At 49.5% G+C, this 22598-nt stretch overlaps 1 protein-coding gene across 3 annotated transcripts in view; it reads right to left on the bottom strand.

Annotated features, from left to right (window-relative positions):
• PDE4B (phosphodiesterase 4B) overlaps positions 1-22598 on the bottom strand; it is a 187864-nt gene that overhangs the window by 82407 nt on the left and 82859 nt on the right. The window contains exon 1 of one of the 3 annotated variants that reach the window (XM_033067179.1): positions 13534-13661. The exons of the other annotated variants lie outside the window; for them this stretch is intronic. Coding sequence (XP_032923070.1) covers positions 13534-13580 — 47 coding nt within the window. The 5' untranslated portion in view covers positions 13581-13661. Of the gene's footprint in view, positions 1-13533; positions 13662-22598 lie in introns of those variants that run through there. 3 annotated transcript variants of the gene reach the window in all.

The raw sequence follows: 22598 nt of genomic DNA on the forward strand, positions 1-22598 counted from the left end.
TTTTCCAACCTAAACCATTCCATGATCCTACATGAAAAACAAACAACAAAAAAACCAAAAAAAACCCCAAAAAAATCCCCCCAAACAAACAAAAAAACCGCAAAAAAAACCCCACCAAAAAACCAAAACCTCCAAACAAACAATAAAAAAACAAACAAAAAACCCCACAAACAAAACAACCAAAACAAACAAAAAACCCCCCAAAAACAAACAAAAAAGCCAAAAAAGTCTAATTTGAAACAGCCAACAGGAGCTGGAATGATGCACCTGAGACAGACCCATTCCATCACTGCTTTCAGATTTTGAAATAATCTCTCCTTCCAAACTCGTTGCTAAACCATCTTGAAACCTCTCTTCCTAAGGGAGTGATAAAAATTGACCAGCAAAGCCAAACCAGAGCACAGAATAAAGATTAAAGCCAAATTATCCACGATCAGAGTACAAGTAATAGACTTCCCTGAGATAACTGGACACTAAAATGTGATTTAGAGCTTTCCAAGAGCTCTGCCAGCTCACCCTCCGTGTGACTTTTGGAATACTCAGTTCAGAGCACAGTTCTGAGATTATGAATTGAAGGATGTGGCTTTTTTCTCTTTTATGGAGGATTAAAATGAAGAAATATTTATCCAACCCTGAGCAGAGCACGAGAGGAGCCTGGCAGGAGGCAGCACTGGTGAGCTCCAGCAAATCCCCAATTCCCTGCTCTCAGCTCTCCTGGAGCAGGATCCTGAATCCCAGAGGCTGCACAGGTTGGGGATGCATCCCCAGCTCCTGCTCCAGGAACCTCAGAGAGGATTTCACACTTCCCTCTGGCTTTTAGGAAAAAGGTTTCGCCAAAAATCTTCCTCTCACTTCTGGGGATGTTTTTCCTGGGATGAGCTCGGGGCAGTGCTGGGTGTTTATGGAAACAAGGACAAAGAACTCCCAAAAAACTCCCTAAAAACTCATTCCTGGCAGAGCCAGCATTTGGGAGGCACAAGGACAACTTCAGGAGTTCCAGATCCAGCCCTCCTCCCACAAAACCAACCAGGAATTCCCCTCCTGTCCCTTCCCAAGACCAGATGATTTCATCCCAAACATTTGTTTATAAACTTCCAAACCAGTAAGCGAGGAGCAAAACAGTTTCACAAAATAAAAAAATAAAAGGGGGAAGTTTGTGCAAACCCATCTCTGCTAACAAAAACCAGAAACAAGGGAAGATCAAATCTCTCCCTTTAAGTCACTCCCAGGATTTCGTTTCAAAATCCAGGAGTGTGCTGCGAAGATTTTGTAATTACAAACCAATAAGAGAAATCATCCAGGAGGAATAATTACATAATTCCTTACTGAACTGGCTGCTCAGAAGAATTCACAGGCTGGAAGAGCTGTAATAAATAGCTCCTCATCTCCTGGCTGCTGCTGCAGCTGATGAGTCACGGCTGTTCCCGGGATCCGAGCCCAGAATAGTCCCTGCTCCTGTGTGTGCTGCATGGAAAAGCAGCCAGCAGGGAAATGGAGCAGCCCTGGGGTCAGCACTGATGTGCCATAAAAACAAAACTGGGCAAGGTTTTACTGGAATGCAGGGAAGGGGGAATGTTTCACTGGAATGGAGGGAACTGGGAATATTTCAGGGTAATTGGGAATGTTTCACTGGAATTGGGAACTGGGAATGTCTCACTGGAATTCAGGGAATTGGGAATTTTTTTTTCAGAAATTTGGGAATTCTGTCTGGTGAATAATGAGCTGTACCAACAGTAGAGGGGCTTGAAAGCTGCAGGAGATTTGGTGTGTTGTGAAATCATGGAATTCTGGAATGGTTTGGGTGGGAAGGGAACTCACAGCCCATCCAGTGCCACCTTCCAGGGACACTTCCCCTGTCCCAGGCTCCAGCCTGGCCTTGGACACTGCAGGGATCCAGGGGCAGCCAATTCTCTGGGAATTCCATCCCAGACAGGAATTCCATCCCCATATCCCATCTCAATCCATCTCCTTGCAGCTTCCAGCCCTGCCCTGTGTCCTGTCCCTCCATCCTTGTCCCCAGTCCCTCTGCAGCTCTCCTGGATCCCTTCAGGCCCTGCCAGGGGCTCTGAGCTCTCCCTGGATCCTTCTCCTCTCCAGGTGTCCCCCCCAGCTCTCCCAGCCTGGCTCCAGAGGGGCTCCAGCCCTGCAGCAGCTCTGGGGCTCCTCTGGGCTCTCTCCAGCAGCTCCAGCTCCTCCTGCTGTTGTTCCCAGGGCTGGGGCAGCTCTGCAGGTTGGGTCTCACCTGAGGGGGCTCCTGCAGGTCCCCCCCAGCTCTCCTCGTGCTGGATCTGCCTCGTTTGCTGCTCCCAGCCCCGAGCTGCTGAGAGCTGCTCTGCCTTCCCAGGAAAGACGTCAGTGCTGCCCTAGATACCGAGGCTGCTGCTCCAAACGCTCCTTGCCAGACTTCCACCTCACTGCTCACGTTATTCCCAGCAGTTCTGGGTTCATCCCCGTTTCACCTTTCCCACTGCCCACACCCAGCCCTTCCCAGCTCCCTCTCCTCCAACACCAAAGTGTTGGGTTATGTTTATTTATCATTTCTCCAACCTTCACACACCAGGAGTGCTCCTCACCCCCTGCAGATCCGAATCCCTGCTGGCTGGGGGATCCCAGGGGTGATCCTGGAGCTCCCTGTCCTTGTAGGATCCCAGGGATGTCCATGTGGGATCCCAGGGGTGATCCTGGAGCTCCCTGTCCTTGTAGGATCCCAGGGATGTCCATGTGGGATCCCAGGGGTGATCCTGGAGCTCCCTGTCCCTCTGGGATCCCAGGGATGATCCTGGAGTTCCCTGTCCCAGTGGGATTCCAGGGATGATCCTGTAGGATCCCAAGCATGATCCTGGAGCTCCTTGTCCCTCTGGGATCCCAGGGATGTCCTTGTAGGATCCCAAGGATGATCCTGGAGCTCCCTGTAGGATCCCAGGGGTGATCCTGGAGCTCCCTGTCCCTGTAGGATCCCAGGGATGTCTCTGTAGGATCCCAAGGATGATCCTGGAGCTCCCTGTCCCTTTCAGGATCCCAGGGATGTCTCTGTAGGATCCCAAGGATGCTCCTGGAGCTCTCTGTCCCTCTGGGATCCCAGGGATGTCTCTGTAGGATCCCAAGGATGATCCTGGAGCTCCCTGTCTCTCTGGGATCCCAGGGATGTCTCTGTAGGATCTCAGGGATGCTCCTGGCTCACCCACTCCCATCCCAGCTCCCAGCCCAAGCTCCCCTGTTGGAGTCTCCACCTGAGCACTCCAGTTGTATTTTGTGCTCTCCTGGAATCCCCATGTCTGTCCCAGGCAGCTCCTGTCCCATTCCCTGACTCCCAGAACAACCCCACTGATCCCAGCTGCTGTCCTGGCTCCTGCTGGGGCTTCCCAAACTCCAGAAACCCAAACTCTCCCCAGCCAGGGAGAATCTGCTGCTTCCAACGGGGCAAATCTGCTTTTCTGGCAGCTTCCCACGGCAAAGTTTAACCCTGTGGGAGCAAAACCCCACCACTACCTGGGCACCTTTCCCAGCCTTTCCCTGTCCTCTGTTTTTTCTGTATTCCTACCCAAAAAACATCAAATAATTCAGTAATTCCAGGAGTTTACATCATCAACCCTTCATGTTTCATCCATGGCTCCCAAAAATATTTCATAAAGGAATCCAACCCTTTGGATGCATTCACTTCATTCCCAAACCAACACCTGTGGCTGCATCCAAAAAAAGAGGGACAAACATCAGGCTGGAATATCCTGGAGCTTCCAGGGAACACTGAGCCTCATTCCCTCACAATGAGGAGCATTGGGACATTCCCTGGGACAAACATGGGACATTTCCTGGGACATTTCCTGGAACAAGCCTGGGACATTTCCTGGGACCAGCCTGGGACATTTCCTGGGACATTTCCTGGGATATTTCCTGGGGCATTTCCTGGGACATTTCCTGGGAAATTTCCTGGGACAAGCCTGGGACATTTCCTGGGACATTTCCTGGGACCAGCCTGAGACATTCCCTGGAACATTTCCTGGGACATTCCCTGGGACATTCCCTGGGACAAACATGGGACATTTCCTGGGGCCAGCCTGGGACATTTCCTGGGGCATTTCCTGGGGCATTTCCTGGAACAAGCCTGGGACATTTCCTGGGACCAGCCTGGGACATTTCCTGGGACATTTCCTGGGATATTTCCTGGGGCATTTCCTGGGACATTTCCTGGGAAATTTCCTGGGACAAGCCTGGGACATTTCCTGGGACATTTCCTGGGACCAGCCTGAGACATTCCCTGGAACATTTCCTGGGACATTTCCTGGGACATTTCCTGGGACATTCCCTGGGACATTTCCTGGGACATTCCTGGGACATTCCTGGGACATTTCCTGGGACATTTCCTGGGACATTTCCTGGGACATTCCCTGGGACATTTCCTGGAACATTTCCTGGGATATTTCCTGGGACATTTCCTGGGACATTCCCTGGGACATTTCCTGGGACATTCCTGGGACATTCCTGGGACATTTCCTGGGACATTTCCTGGGACATTTCCTGGGACATTCCCTGGGACATTTCCTGGAACATTTCCTGGGATATTTCCTGGGACATTTCCTGGGACATTTCCTGGGACATTTCCTGGGACATTCCCTGGGACATTTCCTGGGACATTCCTGGGACATTCCTGGGACATTTCCTGGGACATTTCCTGGGACATTTCCTGGGACATTCCCTGGGACATTTCCTGGAACATTTCCTGGAACATTTCCTGGGACATTTCCTGGGACAGGCCTGGGACATTCCCTAGCACTCCCCAATCCCTGGGATACAGCAGATCCCCAGGAAGCAAAGGGACACGGAAGGGAATTGCCCTAATCCCAAATTCCACATTACAACCCCAATTTTCCTGCTGATATCCAATCCAGGCAAACCTAAACAGGCAGAAAAAGGAAATGTGGGAATGTTGCACCAGAAAAGTGGGAATTTTTATGAAGTTTCAGAGCTGTGGTAACCACCACAAAATTCGGTTTTCTTGTTGCTCTTTACTGGAATTGTTCAAATTTATTTGGAATTAACACAGAAATAAAAACACCTGAGGAAGGCACAGCAAAAATTCCTCAAAACTTCCACTGCAATCCCGGGATGGTGCCAGAGCGGGGCCAAGCTCCCCTTGCTCGGGATGGAGCCTGCCTGGAAAGTTCCTGGAGAAATGGAGCTGATTTGGGAATAAACCCAGGAGCTGATTTGGGAATAAACCCAGGAGATGATTTCAGGAATAAACCCAGGAGATGATTTTGGGAAATAAACCAGGGATAGATTTGGGAATAAACCCAGGAGCTGATTTTGGGGAATAAATCCAGGAGTTGATTTGGGAATAAACCCAGGAGTTGATTTGGGAATAAACCCAGGAGTTGATTTGGGAATAAAGCCGGGAATAGATTTGGGAATAAACCCAGGAGCTGATTTCAGGAATAAACCCAGGAGCTGATTTGGGAATAAACTCAGGAGCTGATTCTGGGAATCAACTCAGGAGCTGATTTGGGAATAAAGCTGGGAATAGATTTGGGAATAAATTCAGAAGCTGAATTCAGGAATAAACCCAGGAGCTGATTTTGGGGAATAAATCCAGGAGAGGATTTCCGGAATAAACCTGGAATAGATTTGGGAATAAACCCAGGAATAGATTTGGGAATAAACCCAGGAAATTATTTGGTAAATAAACCAGGGATAGATTTGGGAATAAACCCAGGGGTTGAAGTGGGGAAAAACCAAGGAGCTGATTTCAGGAATAAACTCAGGAGCTGATTTCAGGAAAAACTCAGGAGCTGATTTTGGGGAATAAATCCAGGAATTGATTTCAGGAATAAACCTGGAATAGATCTGGCAATAAACCCAGGAATAGATTTGGGGAATAAACCCAGGAATAGACTTTGGGAATAAACCTGGAATAGATCTGGCAATAAACCCAGGAAGAGATTTGGGGAATAAACCCAGGAGCTGATTTGGGAATAAACCAGGAACAGATCTGGGAATAAACCCAGCAGAAGCTCTGGTGCCTCAGCCCCACCTGCTCCTCCCACCTGCAGCAGCCTCGGGGCTTTGCTTGGTTTTGTTTCCTCTCCTGTAAAGTTCCATTTTCCAGCTGGCAGGAGAGCCCAGGGTGAGCCAGGAGAAAACTCTGACTCAGGGATGCTCTTTTGGAAGGGAATCCAAGCATGGGCTGGAGCCCCTTGAGCACTGCCAAGGGCACTGAGGAGCCCCAGGATAATTCAGGAGCAGCCCCAGGATAATCCAGGAGCAGCCCCAGGATAATCCAGGAGCAGCCCCAGGATAATTCAGGAGCAGCCCCAGGATAATTCAGGAACAGCCCCAGGAGATCCAGGAGCAGCCCCAGGGGATCCAGGAACCCTCAGGAGGATCCAGGAACAGCCCCAGGGGATCCAGGAGCAGCCCCAGGGGGATCCAGGAACAGCCCCAGGATAATCCAGGAGCAGCCCCAGGGGATCCAGGAACAGCTCCAGGGGATCCAGGGGGATCCAGGAACAGCCCCAGGGGGATCCAGGAACAGCCCCAGGGGATCCAGGAGCAGCCCCAGGGGATCCAGGAGCAGCCCCAGGGGATCCAGGAGGATCCAGGAGCAGCCCCAGGGGATCCAGGAGGATCCAGGAGCAGCCCCAGGATAATCTAGGAACAGCCCCAAGGGGATCCAGGAGCAGCCCCAGGGGATCCAGGAACAGCCCCAGGGGATCCAGGAGCAGCCCCAGGGGATCCAGGAGCAGCCCCAGGGGATCCAGGGGGATCCAGGAACAGCCAGGGCTGTGTCCCTGCCCCCAGGATGAGCTCTGGGGTCACTCCCAGACCAGAGCCCTCCAGGATTCTGGAATCTCGCAGTGTTTCCATCCCAGCCAGAGCATCCCGAGTTCTGATGCCCTTTCCTGCTCTCCAACCTCTGTATCCCAGGTTTTTTTTCCCCCTTCATCACCAGGGTGAATAAATTTGGGAGTTTATGCTACAGAGAGTGAAGATAATTTGATTTCTTCCTGCACCATTTTCCCCTTCCCTGGCACGTCCTGAGACCTCATCCCAGCCACATTTCCTCCCCTAATTCCCATTTTCCCAGCATTTCCCACTCCTCATTTCCGTGCTCAGGTTTAAGCAGAGGGGTTGGATGAGCTGGGACAATCCTGGAAAAGCTCAGGATCTGTGGGATGAGGCTCCCAGCAGGAATCCATCAGCTCCATGGCACAGTTTGGTTCCCCACCGAGCTCCTTTGCAGCATTCCCACATCGGGACAATCAACACGTTTTTTTCCCAGGCTTTTCCTTCCAACAAAAAGCTAAAAAGAAAGAGAAACTGCTCTGAAAGGCTCGCAGGCATTTTTTGTCCTAGAATTTAGAGTTACATAAAAAAAAAATGAGACTTATAAATAAGAGTTTGCATTAAAAAAGCAACAAAAGCACCCAAGTCATTGGGGCTGGGGAGAAACAGACCCTACAAAATGAGGAATAAAACGATTATTAAACCCCTTTTCAAGCCGACAGTAATTTTATCACTTTGAAATCTGCCTTTTTTTTTTTTTTCTCCTCGGATAAAAACGCAAACTCGAGCATTGAAGGCATCCCTGGTGTGGCTGCTGTGAATTGTGCTGGTTCCCCGGCGCCGGGGAGGATTTTTGGCGTTTTTGGGGTGGGAGCGGAGCCAGGGCAGGGCTGGGATGTGCGGATGCTCCCATTGCGCTCATTGACGTCAGCGGGAGCTTTCAGAGCTCGCCTGAACTCAGCGAGGAAAGGCTGAAAAACCTGCCAGAAAAACGAGGGGTTTTTCTCTCTCCCGAGCCTTTTTAAATAAAAAAATAAAATAAAATAAAATAAAAAACCCAACAAAAAACCCAAAACAAAACACAAAACAAAAAACCAAAAAAAACCCCAAAAACCAACTAACCAAAAAAAATAAACAAAGAAAAAAAAAACCCCCACGATTTAAATAAGCAGCGAGGGTCAGCCCTGCCCCTGGCAGGAATGGGAGGGGAGGATTTTTGAAGGCTCCTTCCAGCCCACACCAGGCTGGGATTTTGGGATAAAGTGAACCAAGACAATGCAAATGCTGTGAAGGACACTTTGTGTGATGGAATGGATCTTTACACGTGGTTTAGGGAATGGTTCTCCAACCCACATTAAAAAAAAAAAAAAAAATTTCATAGTGCATGGAATGAAGGTGTTGTGTGATATCAGCTGGGTTTGATCCTCTGGGTCACTTCCAGCTCAGGATATTCTGGGATTCCAGGATTCTGGGATTCCAGGAATCTGTGATTCCACAATTCCAGTATCCCAGGATTCCAGGATCCTGTGATTGCAGGATTCTGTGATTCTGGGATTCTGTGATTCCAGATTTCCAGGATCCCAGGATTCTATGATTCCAGGATTCTGTGATTCTGTGATTCTGTGATTCTTGGATTCCAGGATTCTCTGATTCCAGGATTCCATGATTCCAGGGTTCTGGGATTCTGTGATCCCATGATTCTGGGATTCCAGGATTCTGTGATTCCACAATTCCAGTATCCCAGGATTCCAGGATTCTGTGATTCTGTGATTCTGTGATTCCACAATTCCAGTATCCCAGGATTCTGGGATCCCATGCTCCTATTACTCCATAATCCCATGATTCTGTTATTCCACAATTCTAAGCTCAGAATCTTTCATTTCCTCGTGGCTGCCCCAGAGTGAGCAGCAAAACTGTTCCTGTCTGCTCCCAGAGCCCTGCCCTGAATCCCTGGCACTGCCAGACCCCAGAATTCCAGGCAGTGGGATGAGGATGATGAAGATGATGATGATGATGATGATGATAAGTTTGGGATTGCAGTTTGGAGGGAAAGGTTTTTAACCACCCCTGGATTCCTCTGAGAAATCCTGAGGAGGCTCCTGTGGAAATCAGGACTGGCAAAAGCACTGGGAAATCTTTGTGTGGTTCTTAGGATTAAACTTGGGCCAAAGAATTCCCAAATCCACCTGCCCTGCTCTCTGCTGGGAACTCAACCAGAGGGGACACCTGGATTTATCCTGGGCACAAGAACCTGAGCACAGGAGTGGCTGGAAATTCTTCCATTATTCCCACTTTCCAGGGGGATAAAATCTTCCATTATTCCCACTTTCCAGGGGGATAAATTCCTCCATTATTCCCACTTTCCAGGGGGATAAATTCTTCCATTATTCCCACTCTCCAGGGGGATAAATTGCAGGGGCCTGGCTCACAGGAGTGGGGAGGTGCTCTCAGGATGGCAGAGCTGGGTTTAAACAGAACAATTCACTGAACTTCTGGGATTCTTTGTGTGTGACAAACTCCAGGCCAGCAGGAAACCCAAATTTCCCTTATTAAATTTCACTTCTTTCTGCTGGAAAGAAGAAGAAAAAAAACCTTTTCCATCGTGGGGATTGCCTAATCTGCCAGGGAATTGGAGCTAAAAGAAATCCATATCCCAGTTCTTAGCCCCTGGAGAAGAGGGTTAGGGAAGAAATCCTGATCAAGATTTCAGAGCAGGAATCTGCATTCCTAAGCCTGCTAAGATGTGAGACTGGAAAAAAAAAAAATCCCAGAACTTCTCAGAAATGCTGAGAGCTGAGTTTGCATTCACAGGATCCTGGAAAAGGTGTCAAGGATCATCCCATGGCAGGGACACCTCCCACTGTCCCAGGCTGCTCCAGCCTGGCCTTGAGCACTGCCAGGGATCCAGAGACTGGGAATTCCATCCCAATCCTGCCAGCCAGGAATTCCATCCCAAATCCCACCCATCTCTGTCCTCTGGGAATCCATTCCCTGTGTCCTGTCCCTCCATCCCTGTCCCCAGTCCCTCTGCAGCTCTCCTGGATCCCTTCAGGCCCTGCCAGGGGCTCTGAGCTCTCTCTGGATCCTTCTCCTCTCCAGGTGTCCCCCCCAGCTCTCCCAGCTGTTCCAACAGCTCCAAATCCTCCTGGAGTCCCCTGAGCCCAGGGAAAGTCATCCCTGGCTGTCACCAAAGCCAGGCTGGGGAGGAGCTGCTCCCAGGGAGGGCTCAGACTGTGCCCCTGGGACAAGGCAAGGAGCAGCAGGAGCAGGAACAGCCTGGAGCAAACAGCTCTGTGTGCAGGACAGGCAGAGACATCCACAAACCTGGCTGAAAAGTTTCCCATCCCATGAAACTCCCCAGATCCCTTCCCTGGAAGTGAAGATAATGAATGGAAACACGGAAATGTGAATACGTCAGGAGCAGCTCTGACTCCTATCTTGTGCCTTTCAAAAGCAGCAGGGAAACACAGCCAGGAACGACTTGAAAAGACCCAGCCTGAAGAGAAGGGAAAGGTCACTAAATACCAGCCCTGCTCCTCCACCAGAACCCCTCTGGTCCAGCTCCCCATTCCATCCCAGCTGCCAGTCCAATCCCATCATTTTCTCCCCAGCTCCTTTCAGGCAGGCATTGTCTCAGCGAGCTCTTTGTGCTTCCTCCAGGCACTTGTGAGCACAGGAGAAATATTTGGCCTCTCCTTTCTTAAATTGTGCCTACAGATTTCAGAGTTCTGTCTCTCAAATCTACCTCCTGCACATAAATCATTGCTCTGCTGGAAATCCTGCCTATTTATAGGAGGCTGAGGAATTAATCCATGAGGAAAACCAAAATGGTTTAAGATCCAGCTGAAATCCATGGAAAGAAGGTGAGAAGGTTCAACCCACAGATCTGGAGAGTGTTAATTCCCAGAGCAAAGCTTGAGTCTTTTGAAAGTCAATATAAAAAAACCAAAGTGCAATTTGTCCATGAGGTGAGGAGGGGATGGGGCTCTGCTCCCAGGGAACAGGGACAGGACACTGGCAGTGACAGAGACAGCTTCAGGTTGTCCCAGAGGAGGTTTAGATTGGAAATTTGGGAACATTTCTTCCTTTCCAGCTGTCAGGGATGAGTCCCCATCCCTAGAGGGATTTAGGAGCTCTGTGGATGTGGCACTTGGGGACACAGGTGGCCCTGGCAGTGCTGGGGAACTCCATGGTCTCTCAGAGCTTTTCCAACCTCAGCAATTCCATGTTTGTGGTAGCACACGATGGAAAAGCTCTCCAGCCTCACATCCAAGTGCCAGATCCCAGACTGGAGCTGAGGGAGCCAAGGTCAGGGTGACTCCTGGTCCCGTGGCTGTCAGCACTGATAAATGTTTGTGTTCCAGCAGGAGCTGCCACTGCAGCTATCTGGGAGCAGGGCAGCACCTCTCCAACATTCCTGGCACAAACCCTGGCATTGGGTGCCACCCCTTCCCATCAGGACAGAGCTCCTGCTCTGCCCCCACCAAAGTTCAGCCTCTGCAGCTCCAGGCTGAGTCTGGAGCCATCCCTGTGAACAAACAGGAATTCCTACATTTCTCCAGCAGGAATCCCCACATTTCTCCAGCAGGAATCCCCACATTTCTCCAGCAGGAATCCCCACATTTCTCCAGCAGGAATCCCCACATTTATCCAGCAGAAATTCCCACATTTCTCCAGCAGGAATCCCCACATTTCTCCAGCAGGAATCCCCACATTTCTCCAGCAGGAATTCCCACATTTCTCCAGCAGGAATTGCTGTCCCAGTGCAATCCCATTTCCCCAGGATGTGATCCAAGCCCCATTCCCACCCCCAGCACAGAGCAGAGCCCTTCCACACTGTCCTCCAGGGGATGGAAGCCCCCAGCTCCTCTCCTGGACTTGGGGAGAACATGGAAGCCAAAAGCCATCCATGGTTTGGAAGGGAGACTGAAAACCCATTTAATCCACCCCTGAAAGTTCATTTAATTCACCCCTGAAAACTCATCTAACCCAGTCACCTTCCCCAGCCAGGTGAAGATCCTGTCCCAAATTACAAATTTCCTTCTGGGTGCTGGGACAGAGGAGGGAGAAGCTCCAAAGAAGCCCAGAACAGGGATTTTTTTTCCCCCTTTTTATCCAGAGGAAAGAAATCCCCAAAGATATTTCAACCAGGAATTGATGAATCTCTGAGCAGCAACCAGGAGCTTACATAGGTCTGGCTTAGCAAGGCTCAGTCTGACTCAGGCTAGGCCAGCACAGGGTGAAGAATTGGCTTTGTTTGCACCTGGGCAGGGGTGAAGAGATTTTTTTTTGGGATAATTTTATCCCTTCCTTCACAAACCCTCACCCTGCCAAGGCTCCCTTGGAGCTGCAGGGGTTTAATCACCTGGAACTTCCCTGAGTGATGGATGGCTCCATCCCTGACATCCCCTGCTGGGATTCTGGGGCTGCTCAGGCTTTGTTTCAGTTCCTAGAGCTAAAATTATTTCTGTTCTCTTGCAGCCACAGAAATGGGGTTCTCCTTTCTCCAAAGAACTTTTCCAGATTTTTTTTTTCTTTTTCCCAGAACTTCCTGGGCTCTCTGGGTGTTGATTTTGTCCACAATTAATGCACAAGGTTCTCTCCCCTTCCCTTCATTTGTAAATCTGATATTTACAATATTCCTCTTTCTTGGCTTATTGGGGCTCCTCCTCAGGAGGAACTTTCCAAACCAAACCAACATCTGCCCCTGCAAAACACTGAGGGGAAGCCACAGGAAGAATTCCAAGCCAGGTTGGGTTAGATTGGGTGTTAGGAAGAAATGCTGGGGAGGAATTCCTCCCTGGGATGGATTTCCCAGGGAAGCTGAGATCCCTGGAAGTGTCCAAGGCCAGCCTGGAGCACCTGGGACAGTGGAAGGTTGGAGATGGAATTCCTGGCTGGAATGAGATGATCTCCAACCCAACCATTCCAGCATTCCATAATTTAATACAGGCTCTGCATTTCCCTTCCCGTTCTCCCACCCCTGGAACTGCACACAAGAGGAGCAGGACATGCTCTGGAATTTCCAACCCCATCCCTCCCCAGCACCATTCCTGGATATTTTTATTCCTACATCCAAACATTGACCTGTAGCTTGATCCCAGAGCCACCATTACAAACCACAATGAGATTGCAGAGGATAAATTCCTCTAAAACCACAATATTTGTGTGTAGGTGAGATCGCAGGATATAAAATTATCTCTGAATAACCAGGATATAAAATTATCTCTGTATTCCCACAGATCCCATGGATTATCCACACTGGAAGATCACACCACCCAACGACTCCACCAGCAGATCTTTACCCATAAAATGAGGTTTTGGGAAATGCCTCGGGGATGTCCCTGTCCCCCTGTCCCAGCAGCTGCTCCATCTGCTCATTAAAATGCAACAGGGACAAGGTGGCACCATGGAACCGCTCCAGCAAACGATGTTTTAGGGACTCATTAATTTTTAAAGGAAAACTGAGGTTCATAAACACCTGAGAAGGAAAATAAACCAGGACAAGAGGAAATTTTCCATCCTTTCCCAGCCTGTCCCCACGGTCCCCGTTCGGAGGCGTCGCGGGGGTGCCTCAGACCAAACTCTGAGCAGGGAAGATCAGAGAAGAAAATATTCAACAATTCAGCTCCAGGAACCCCCTTATCCGTGTGCCCATCCAGCAGCTGCTTCTCAGCCAGGACAAATGCTGATTTCCAAGCTTTAGTGCCCACCAGAGCTGCTGTGATCCGGACAAAGCCATGGCATACTCACCAAATCCACGAATGGCGGCGATTGGGTAAAATATTAATATTTAACATCTTCCCGGCTGGTCCTTGTCCTCTGTCATCCAAAAAGAGTCAGGACATGTCCTGCTTATTCCAAACTTGGGTGTCTCTGGAGTTGCTCAATGGCACGGAGATGTTTCCAGGAGTTTTTATTCTTTGGGATTACATGGCAACTCCCCTTGCAGGTGGATGTCGCTTTCTAGAGGAATGCAAATGCCTTGCCAACAAAAAGTGGGGGTGTCTGTGGAACAGCCTCTATGGACTCCCAAATTTCTTCAGTTCTAGCAGGAGAAAGAAAAAATAAATCTATTTCTGGCACCCCCCTGACTGCAGCTTCCTGCTCTCATTTGTATAATCCCTTCCAGTGATCCCGAGACAGTGGAGGGAGCGGGGGGAGAAAAAAAAAAAAAAAAAAAGCTTTTCCAAGCTGCAGCAACATCCCCCTTTTTCCTGTTCCTCCTTTCCAGGTCACATCCCTCCTTCCTCCGAGGAGCCGAGGCAAAGTTTTGTGACGCTGCAGAACCCCCGCGGGCGGGAGCATCCACAGGGAGGAGAGCGCCGGGTGCGGCGGCTGCAGGTGAGCGGGTCACGGGCAGCAGGGAGCTGGGAAAAGGCCGGGATTGTCCATCCTGCAGCTCCCTGCTGGGGTCACTGCGAGCGGAGAGGGGAGCGCTGCTGGCACCGCTGTCCCCGCTGTCACCCGTGCCCAGCCCGGGGCTGCTCCTGCGGGAGAATCGCGGGGATCCAGCGGGAGCCGCAGCCTCGCCCCGCGCGGCGCCGGAGGATTTGTGTCTCTGCCTCTCTCTCTCTCTCTCCCTCTCTCTCTCTGCATAAAATGGAATTTTACAAGATTTACAAGATCTAAATCCCGCCGCTCCACATCAAACCCGGCGCGGCTCCCTGGTGCATCCAGACGTCAGGGGTGGGTGGGAGATGGGGCCGCATCCGCCCGGGAGCGGATCCCGAAATGCGGCCCCCGCCGGAGCCGGGAGGGGAGCCGGGGACAAAGGGAGGGCTGGGAGAGCCGGGATGGAGAGAGGGAGAGGTGGAGGGATGGATGAAGAGATGGAGAGATGGAGGGAGGGAGGGATGGGAGAGGCGGGATGGAGGGATGGAGGGATGGAGGGGTGGAGGGAAGGATGGAGGGAAGGATGGAGGGATGGAGGGGTGGAGGGAAGGATGGAGGGATGGAGGGAAGGATGGATGGATGGATGGATGGATAGATGATGGATGGATGGATAAATAAATAGGGAGAGGAAGAAAAGCGCTTCCAGCGGCGCGGGATGGATCGGGAATGCTGGCAGCGCTCAGCCCCACCCGCACCTTGCGGGGGTGACAAAAGCGACAAAGGCGACAAAGGCGACGGGGCAGGGCGGGCGCGGCGCTTCCCCCCCCCGGCAAGGACAAAGTTCAGCGGCACCGCAGCGCTCGCACTTGGCCGGGTTTGGGTAGTTTGGTTTTTTTTTCCCCCGATGTTTCACCTTGACAACCAAAGGAAGGGATTTTATCCATCAGCTGGAATCAAAGGTGTCGGGAAAGGGCTGGAAAGGGGATTTGGATAGTGATGGGTTTGTATGGGTGGGGGGTAAATGGGATTTTATAGGTGATGGATAAGTGTGAGTTTATAACTGATAGATAGATGGGGTTTTATAGGTGATAGGTAAATGGGATTTTATAAGTGATAGATAAATGGGATTTCTATAGGTGATGGATAAATGTGAGTTTATAACTGATAGATAAATGGGATTTTATAGGTGATAGATAAATGGGTGTTTATAGGTGATAGGCAAATAGGATTTCTATAGGTGATGGATAAATGGGGTTTTATAGGTGATGGATAAATGTGAGTTTATAAGTGATAGATAAATGGGATTTTATAAGTGATAGGTGAATAGGATTTCTATAGGTGATGGATACATGGGGTTTTATAGGTGATAGATAAATGGGATTTCTATAGGTGATGGATAAATGTGAGTTTATAAGTGATAGATGGGGTTTTATAGGTGATGGATAAATGGGATTTCTATAGGTGATGGATAAACTTGAGTTTATAAGTGATAGATAAATGGGGGTTTATAGGTGATGGATAAATGGGGTTTTATAGGTGATAGGCAAATAGGATTTCTATAGGTGATGGATAAATGGGATTTTATAAGTGATAGATAAATGAGATTTCTATAAGTGATAGATAAAAGGGATTTCTATAGGTGATGGATAAATGTGAGTTTATAAATGATAGATAAATGGGGGTTTATAGGTGATGGATAAATGGGATTTCATAGGTGATAGGCAAATAGGATTTCTATAGGTGATGGATAAATGGGGTTTTATAGGTGATAGATAAATGGGGGTTTATAGGTGATGGATAAATGGGGTTTTATAGGTGATAGGTAAATAGGATTTCTATAGGTGATGGATAAATTCCATCAGCCATGGGTGATCCATAACATTCCCTATCCCCAAAGCAGCAGGAGGGGACAGAGCAGGGCTCAGCCCATGGATCTCACAGGATCCCAACCCAAGCCCCTCTCCCTGCAGTTAACTCCGAGCTGGAAAGGCAGAACAAGGATCTGGTTCAGCAATCAGGATGCCAAATCCCAATTTAAAATCCTAATCTACAAATCCAGGGAAGGGGGAGAGTGGCAGTGTCATTCCAACCCCACTCACACTCCCCAGCTGCTCTGACACACTCAAAGCTTTTCCAGACTGGAAAAACTGAGTGGTTCTCTCCTCTAACTGGGAGATGAGACATAAATCCATATTTTTATTCTACTGACGTTATGATAAAAAGATTTTTAAAAATCTATAAAAATAGGGACAACTTAAAGGTACAAGGAAAAGATCAGGGTGGAGCTTGGATGATCAATATTCCAAAAGTTTGCACCTCTCCTTGGCTTTGCTCCATCTCCACCTGGGTTTGGCAGGAGCCAGTTTTACTCTCAGTGGTGAAGAGTTTTGTGGTGCCCAACATCCGTGGCTGGAGGTGAACACAGATACACAGACATTCCAAATCATGGAATCCTGGAATAGTTTGGGATGGGAGGAGCTGAAATCCCACCCCATTCCATGGGCAGGGAGCTCCCACTGCCCCAGGCTGCTCCAGCCTGGCCATGAGAACTCCAGGGATCCAAACCCAGCAAACCTGGGAATCCCATCCCAGCCAGGAATTCCTTCCCAAAATCCCAACATTCCCTCTGGAAGTGGGAAGCCATTCCCTGTGTCCTGTCCCTCCCCCTTCCACACCTGGAAATCCCCACCCTGTGCAATGATCTCCTCATGTTTCTTGGGGAAAAAGCCAAAATGAATTCTCTGCTAATTGTGAGCAGCCACTTCCATGAGCTGTTGGTTTTTCCAACCCCACCACGCTGAGTTTGTGCATTTTCCCTCCCCATTCCCGTTTTTCTGGATCTCCCTTCACAGCTCAGCCTTTTCCAGCATCCAGCATCCCAAATTTGATGTGGAGTAATCACAGGGTGGCAAGGCCAAGAATCATTCCCTGGGATTTTCCTCCTGTAGTTTCTCAGTTCAATAATTATCCCGAGTGAAAAGCCAGGAATTGCAGGATCAACAGGACAGAAAGGAATCAAATCCCAGGGCTGGGGTCAGCACCCACTGCCATTCCCACACTCTTCCCAGATCCCCAAATGGTTCCTCTGCATCTCCAGACTCCATCTATTTATTAATTAGCCTTTGCAAGCCGTGCTAACGAGCAGCCTCCTCCCACTGGGCCATCCTGGCAGCCCCAACACTGATGCTCCTCCAGGGAAACTTCAAACATTTCCTGAAAAACTGCACAGAAACCGGAAAACCAGCCTGGAATGTTGTTTTCTCTTCTTTTTTTCTTTTTTTTTCCCCCCACATCTTTGAGCAAAGTTACATAAGGCAGCTCCTGCTGCCTTGAAACTCTGCAGGCCCCCAGTGCTCGGGCACCTTCATCCCCTCAATCAACAGCAGGGTCCTGTGCAGGCTCAGGAATGTTCCCTGTCCTCACAGCAGCCTGAGAAACACCACAAGATATTTCGGGAATTCTGAGATAAACCAGAAGCACAAGAACATCAAAATCGAGTTTATTCCCTGCTCTGTCTTCCCAGATGAAAGATCTGTGCTGATGTAATATCAGGGGTTTCACCCCAAGATAAATAAATCCTAAATATGTTTCCAGGAATATTTTTCTTCCCCCTCGTTGCCAATTGTGGAATGATCAGGATAACACAGAACCACCCCAGCTGATCATCACAAACCACCCCAAGAGGAGCTTCCCCCACGCTGATCCTACATTTTATTGTCTGTTTTTCTCAGCACCATCGACCCCTTCCCAAATATTGAAATTCCTGGGGGTTTTTGCCACGTGCCAGTGGCACTCTGGGGAGCACAGAGGCATTTCTGTGATTGCTGGGGCTCGTGAGCATTTTCATTCATCCCTCCTTGCTGGCCACGCTGATTGAGGATGATGAAATCCTGATTTGCAATTCTAATTCCTTTCTTTTTTTCCTGAACAGGCTGCCCAAGACCTCCAGGAATATTATTTTGCCAGCCCTTACAACAAACACCACCACCCTCCATGGCAAATTCACTTATTTCAGATCCCCAAACACAGACCCACTCCTGATAATCAGCTCCTAAACCCTGATTTTTTTTTTTTTCTTCAGAAATTTGGGAATTCTATCTGGTGAATAATGAGCTGTACCAACAGTAGGGGGGCTTGAAAGCTGCAGGAGATTTGGTGTGTTGTGAAATCATGGAATTCTGGAATGGTTTGGGTGGGAAGGGAACTCAAAGCCCATCCAGTGCCACCTTCCAGTGTCACCTCCCCTGTCCCAGGCTCCAACCTGGCCTTGGACACTGCAGGGATCCAGGGGCAGCCAATTCTCTGGGAATTCCGGGCTCCAGCCCTGGAACAGCTCCAGAGCCTCTTCTGGGCTCATTCCAGAAGGTTCCTCTCAGTTCCCAGAGCTCTGGAGGTGACACAAGCACTTGATGTTTTCCACAACCAGGATCCCTAGAATTCACTTTTCAGTGGGAATTTCCCATTTCTGGAGCTCTGCTCTCAACCCACTGCTGATCTGTGCTCCACAAATCCAACCTCAAAGTCCCTTCCCCTTCCCCAGGAGGACACATCAGCTCCATCCTGCTCAGCAACACTTTTCACCTTCCAGCAATAAAATCCCATTTTCCAGCAGGCTCTATCCCATGAATTCAGTGAGGAAGAGGAGGACTTTCCAAGCAAACCCTTCACCCAAAGGGACCAAAGTGAGAGCCAGGGCCACCAAACAGGGTGGGGGAAGAGGGACAGGGGCAGGAAAAGCTGTGCCAGGAGCAGAGGGAACAAAAACACTGGGAGAAAAAAAAAAATCAGGAAAATCATCTGATCCCTGCAAAGTTCCTGAAGAGTTTCCAACCAAATGACTCAAAGGCAGCAGCTGCTTCGTGCAGAGGGGTCTGGGGCTCGCTGAGCTGGCAATTAATGAATGTTTGGATCTATTTTCCATCAACACCAGCTCTGCTGACATCCTTCCAGCAGCACTGAGGGAGCTGGGAATGAGCAGCACGAGCTCCCAGCAGATCCCCAGGTTCCCATCTGGATTCAATCCTGACCTCCCTGATGTTTTACTGCACCTTCAGGGAGCTGGAATTTGCTGTTCCACTTTGTTCTGGCTCCTTCCAGGCTCTCTGGAGATTTCCCAGTGTGTGGAGAAGCTGCTGCAGGGATGGGGCTCCCTGAAGTGATGATTCCAGGAGCAGGAAGCACCACAAGCTCTGGGCCTGACATGGAATTTCTGTGATGCTCCACATCTTTGGAATGCAGAGATCCCCTCAGTGAGGGAAGGAGCAGTGCTGGGTGAAATGAAATGGAACAACGGGGGGAAAGTGCTGGAATTCACGGAATCATTGAGGGTGGAAAAGCCCTTCAAGGTCATTGAGTCCCATCCCTGCCCTGTCCCCAGCACTGAGAGCCCCTCCAGGAATTCCTTGGACACCTCTGGGATGGGGACTCCAGCCCTTCCCAGTGCCTGAGCACCTTTCCCAAGGTGCTGAGCCTTCCTTCAGGCCATTCCCTCTGCTCCTGTCCCTGTTCCCTGGAGCAGATCCCAAATCCCAGCTGGCTCCTCCAGCCAGGGACTGGTGCAGAGCCACAAGGTCCCTCCTGAGCCTCCTGTGCTCCAAATTCCCTGTGATGGTCTGGGATGAGCCATCTCTCATCCTGAGCCTTCCTGAGGTGGGTCCCTTCCACCAGGGAAACATCTGGAAAAGCAGCTGGAATTCTCTTCCCCTGGATGCTCCTGGATGAGAGGAACCCCCCACGTGGCATTTCCAGCCTCAAGCTGGATTTGGATTCAGCCCCTAACACACAGATCTGGATCTCCAGCCGTGGAACAGGAGCAGGAGGGGGGTGGGAAGGCCCTGAGCATCCCCAAACCTTCCTGGTTTCCCTGCACCTCCTCCACAGCGCTGATTTATCCCCCAATAAAATCACTGCCTCTGCAACAGGTCACAATATTATGACTTATAACCCCCACAGGTTTTTTTTTCTCCCTGTCTCCAAGCCCTGAAGCTGCAGCTCTCCAGAGCTTTCCCATCTCCTGGAGAGAAGCAGGGCTGGATTTGTTACACATTTTGTGTTAAAACAAGCAGCTGACAATTCGGGAGCGCCACTTAAGGAGCGATTTCCTGCCAGGAGCCAGGGAAAGCAGCACTTTCCTCGGATTGCTCCTTTCTCCTCTCCCCTAATGTTCATTCCCATCATCCCTCCAGCTCCTTGGAGCACAAATTTCCATCTGCATGGAAATGTTGTACAGCATTTCCCGTTGCATTGGATTTTTTGGGAAGTTTATTCCCATTTTCCACAATTTCCTCACTCCAAGCTCCACAGGAGGAGAAGATCCCAAATCTTTGGGAATGGCCACCAGCAGCTCCTGAGGCTGCCTGCTGTCACCACTGTCCCCTCTCCAGCACCCAGAGAAAAGCTGGGAATGCCAGGAGCCCTGGAGCAGGATGGATAAAAGGATCCTGAAAGTTTTTCACCCCCTTTAACAACTCCCACCCCTGATTCTCACCCTAAAACAGCTCCTGACCCTGAAAAGTTGGGAAGCTTCAGTTTCTGACCACGGAAGGAGTGAAAATTTTGGGGAAGCAGCAAACCTTGGGACTCAGTTTCACAGATCCTTGGTTTGTGGAAGGGTCCCTGCCCATGGAATGATTTCAGTTTTGAGGTCCCTCCCAATCCCAACCTGCCTGGAATTCTGGGATCATTTCCTTGGCACACTGCAGCCCCCCTCTCAATTCCACCTTCAATTTCTGCCACCAAAATGATCTCCTCTTGACAGAAGTTATTTTTCCATGGAAAACAACTCCCAGCACACATTAATATTCCTTTCTCAGCCAAGCCAGGAGATTTTGGCACGCTGGAAGCTGTGAACATTCACAACAGCACTAAATTTTTAAATAATTTGGGAAGAGAACATTTCCCAGAGTTAACTGCACACACTTAAGCTGAGCTTTGTTATGCAGAGCCTGGTAGGGAAAAACAGAGCCTTGGAGCTGCTGCTTTGGGAATAAAACTGGATATTCCTTCAAATTCCACCTGGGTGCACCTGTTCTCAACAATAAACTCCAGAAATATAAAATAATGGCTTTGGGAAGTCCCTCTGCAGCTCTCCAGGAGCTCCTTTGGGTCTGGGGAGGAAATGCTGAGTTTTCAGGGACAGGTTCAAGTTCTTTTGAGGGATTTAGTCCCAAATCCCAGAATATTCCACATCACACATCCACACATGGTGAATTATGAATTAACTGGAATTCCTAATCACCTACATCCCCCACCCTCCAATTATCCTTATCTCAGAGCAGGGAGAACAGAGGCTTTTCCCAGAGTTTTCCCAAAAAACTCTCCACTCACACAAAAACATTGGGACTCTGAGCCCTGGTCTCTTCCCAAGCTGTTTGCCCATTCCTGTGATTTTCAGACCGGTTTTATTGCTCCTATTTCCCCAATTTTCAGGGGGATGGGGATGGAATTTCAGCCTCTCCCCTTGGCTCTGCTCTGCCCTTTCCCACATCCCACCTGCAGCACATAAAAACAACAATGCCCAAATTAATCCTGGAATCCTGGAAGGATTTTAAAGATGATCCCATCCCACCCCTCCATGAGCACCTTCCACTGTCCCAGGCTGCTCCCAGCCCTGTCCAGGACAATTCCAGGGATCCAGGGGCAGCCACAGCTTCTCTGGAAAATCCATTCCAACCCTCACAGGAGGAATTCCTTCCCCAATCCCCATCCATCCCCAAATCCCAAACCATTCCCTGTGTCCCCTCACCCTGTAAAAGTGTAAACCCACCCTGAGTTCCTTATTCACTGTGGAATTCAACATTCCAGCAGAAAGCAGAGCTGGGGTGTCACTGCAGCTGCCCCTGCAGCCCCAGGAGCACAGAGGACCTGGGACACTGGGATGTGCTGGAGTGGATAAAACAGAAACTCTCTGAGTCCCTCAGACACAGAAAAGAATGCAGGGATTGAATTAAAGCTTTAGAGAAATTCAAATCTATTAACCCACTCAGATATGAAGTAGAAGTGTAAAGTTTGGTTTTAAACACTTTAAGTGCCTTAAGAAAAAGCCCATAAGCCCAGTTTAAAGTTCAGTAGCTTTTAAAGCCTGGTTTAAAGTTCAGGAACTTAGCTCCAGATACAAGGAAAAACCAGCAGAACATTGCTTGCATTTCTAGATAGAGCCATTCATGTGAATAGATAAAACCACGTGTAAATCATGTCTAAGGACTGACACCACTTCTGTACTTTAGAGCTGAGCTCTGGTAGGTGCAGGAAGGGTGTTTTAGCTGATTGGATGATTCATGAATAAAATCCCCTGTGCTGGGCTGAGAGAAGAAGAAATGGAAGAAGAAGAAAAAGAAGAGGAAGAAGAAGAAGAAGAAGATGAAGAAGAAGATGATGCCAGATGCCATTTCCTGTTGCATTTTCCCAATCCCACTTCCCTGATGCCATTTTCCCAATCCCACTTCCCTGATGCCATTTTCCCAATCCCATTTTCCTGATGCCAT

This window comes from Catharus ustulatus, chromosome 9 (genome assembly GCF_009819885.2).
Source record: "Catharus ustulatus isolate bCatUst1 chromosome 9, bCatUst1.pri.v2, whole genome shotgun sequence".
Lineage (NCBI taxonomy): Eukaryota > Metazoa > Chordata > Aves > Passeriformes > Turdidae > Catharus > Catharus ustulatus.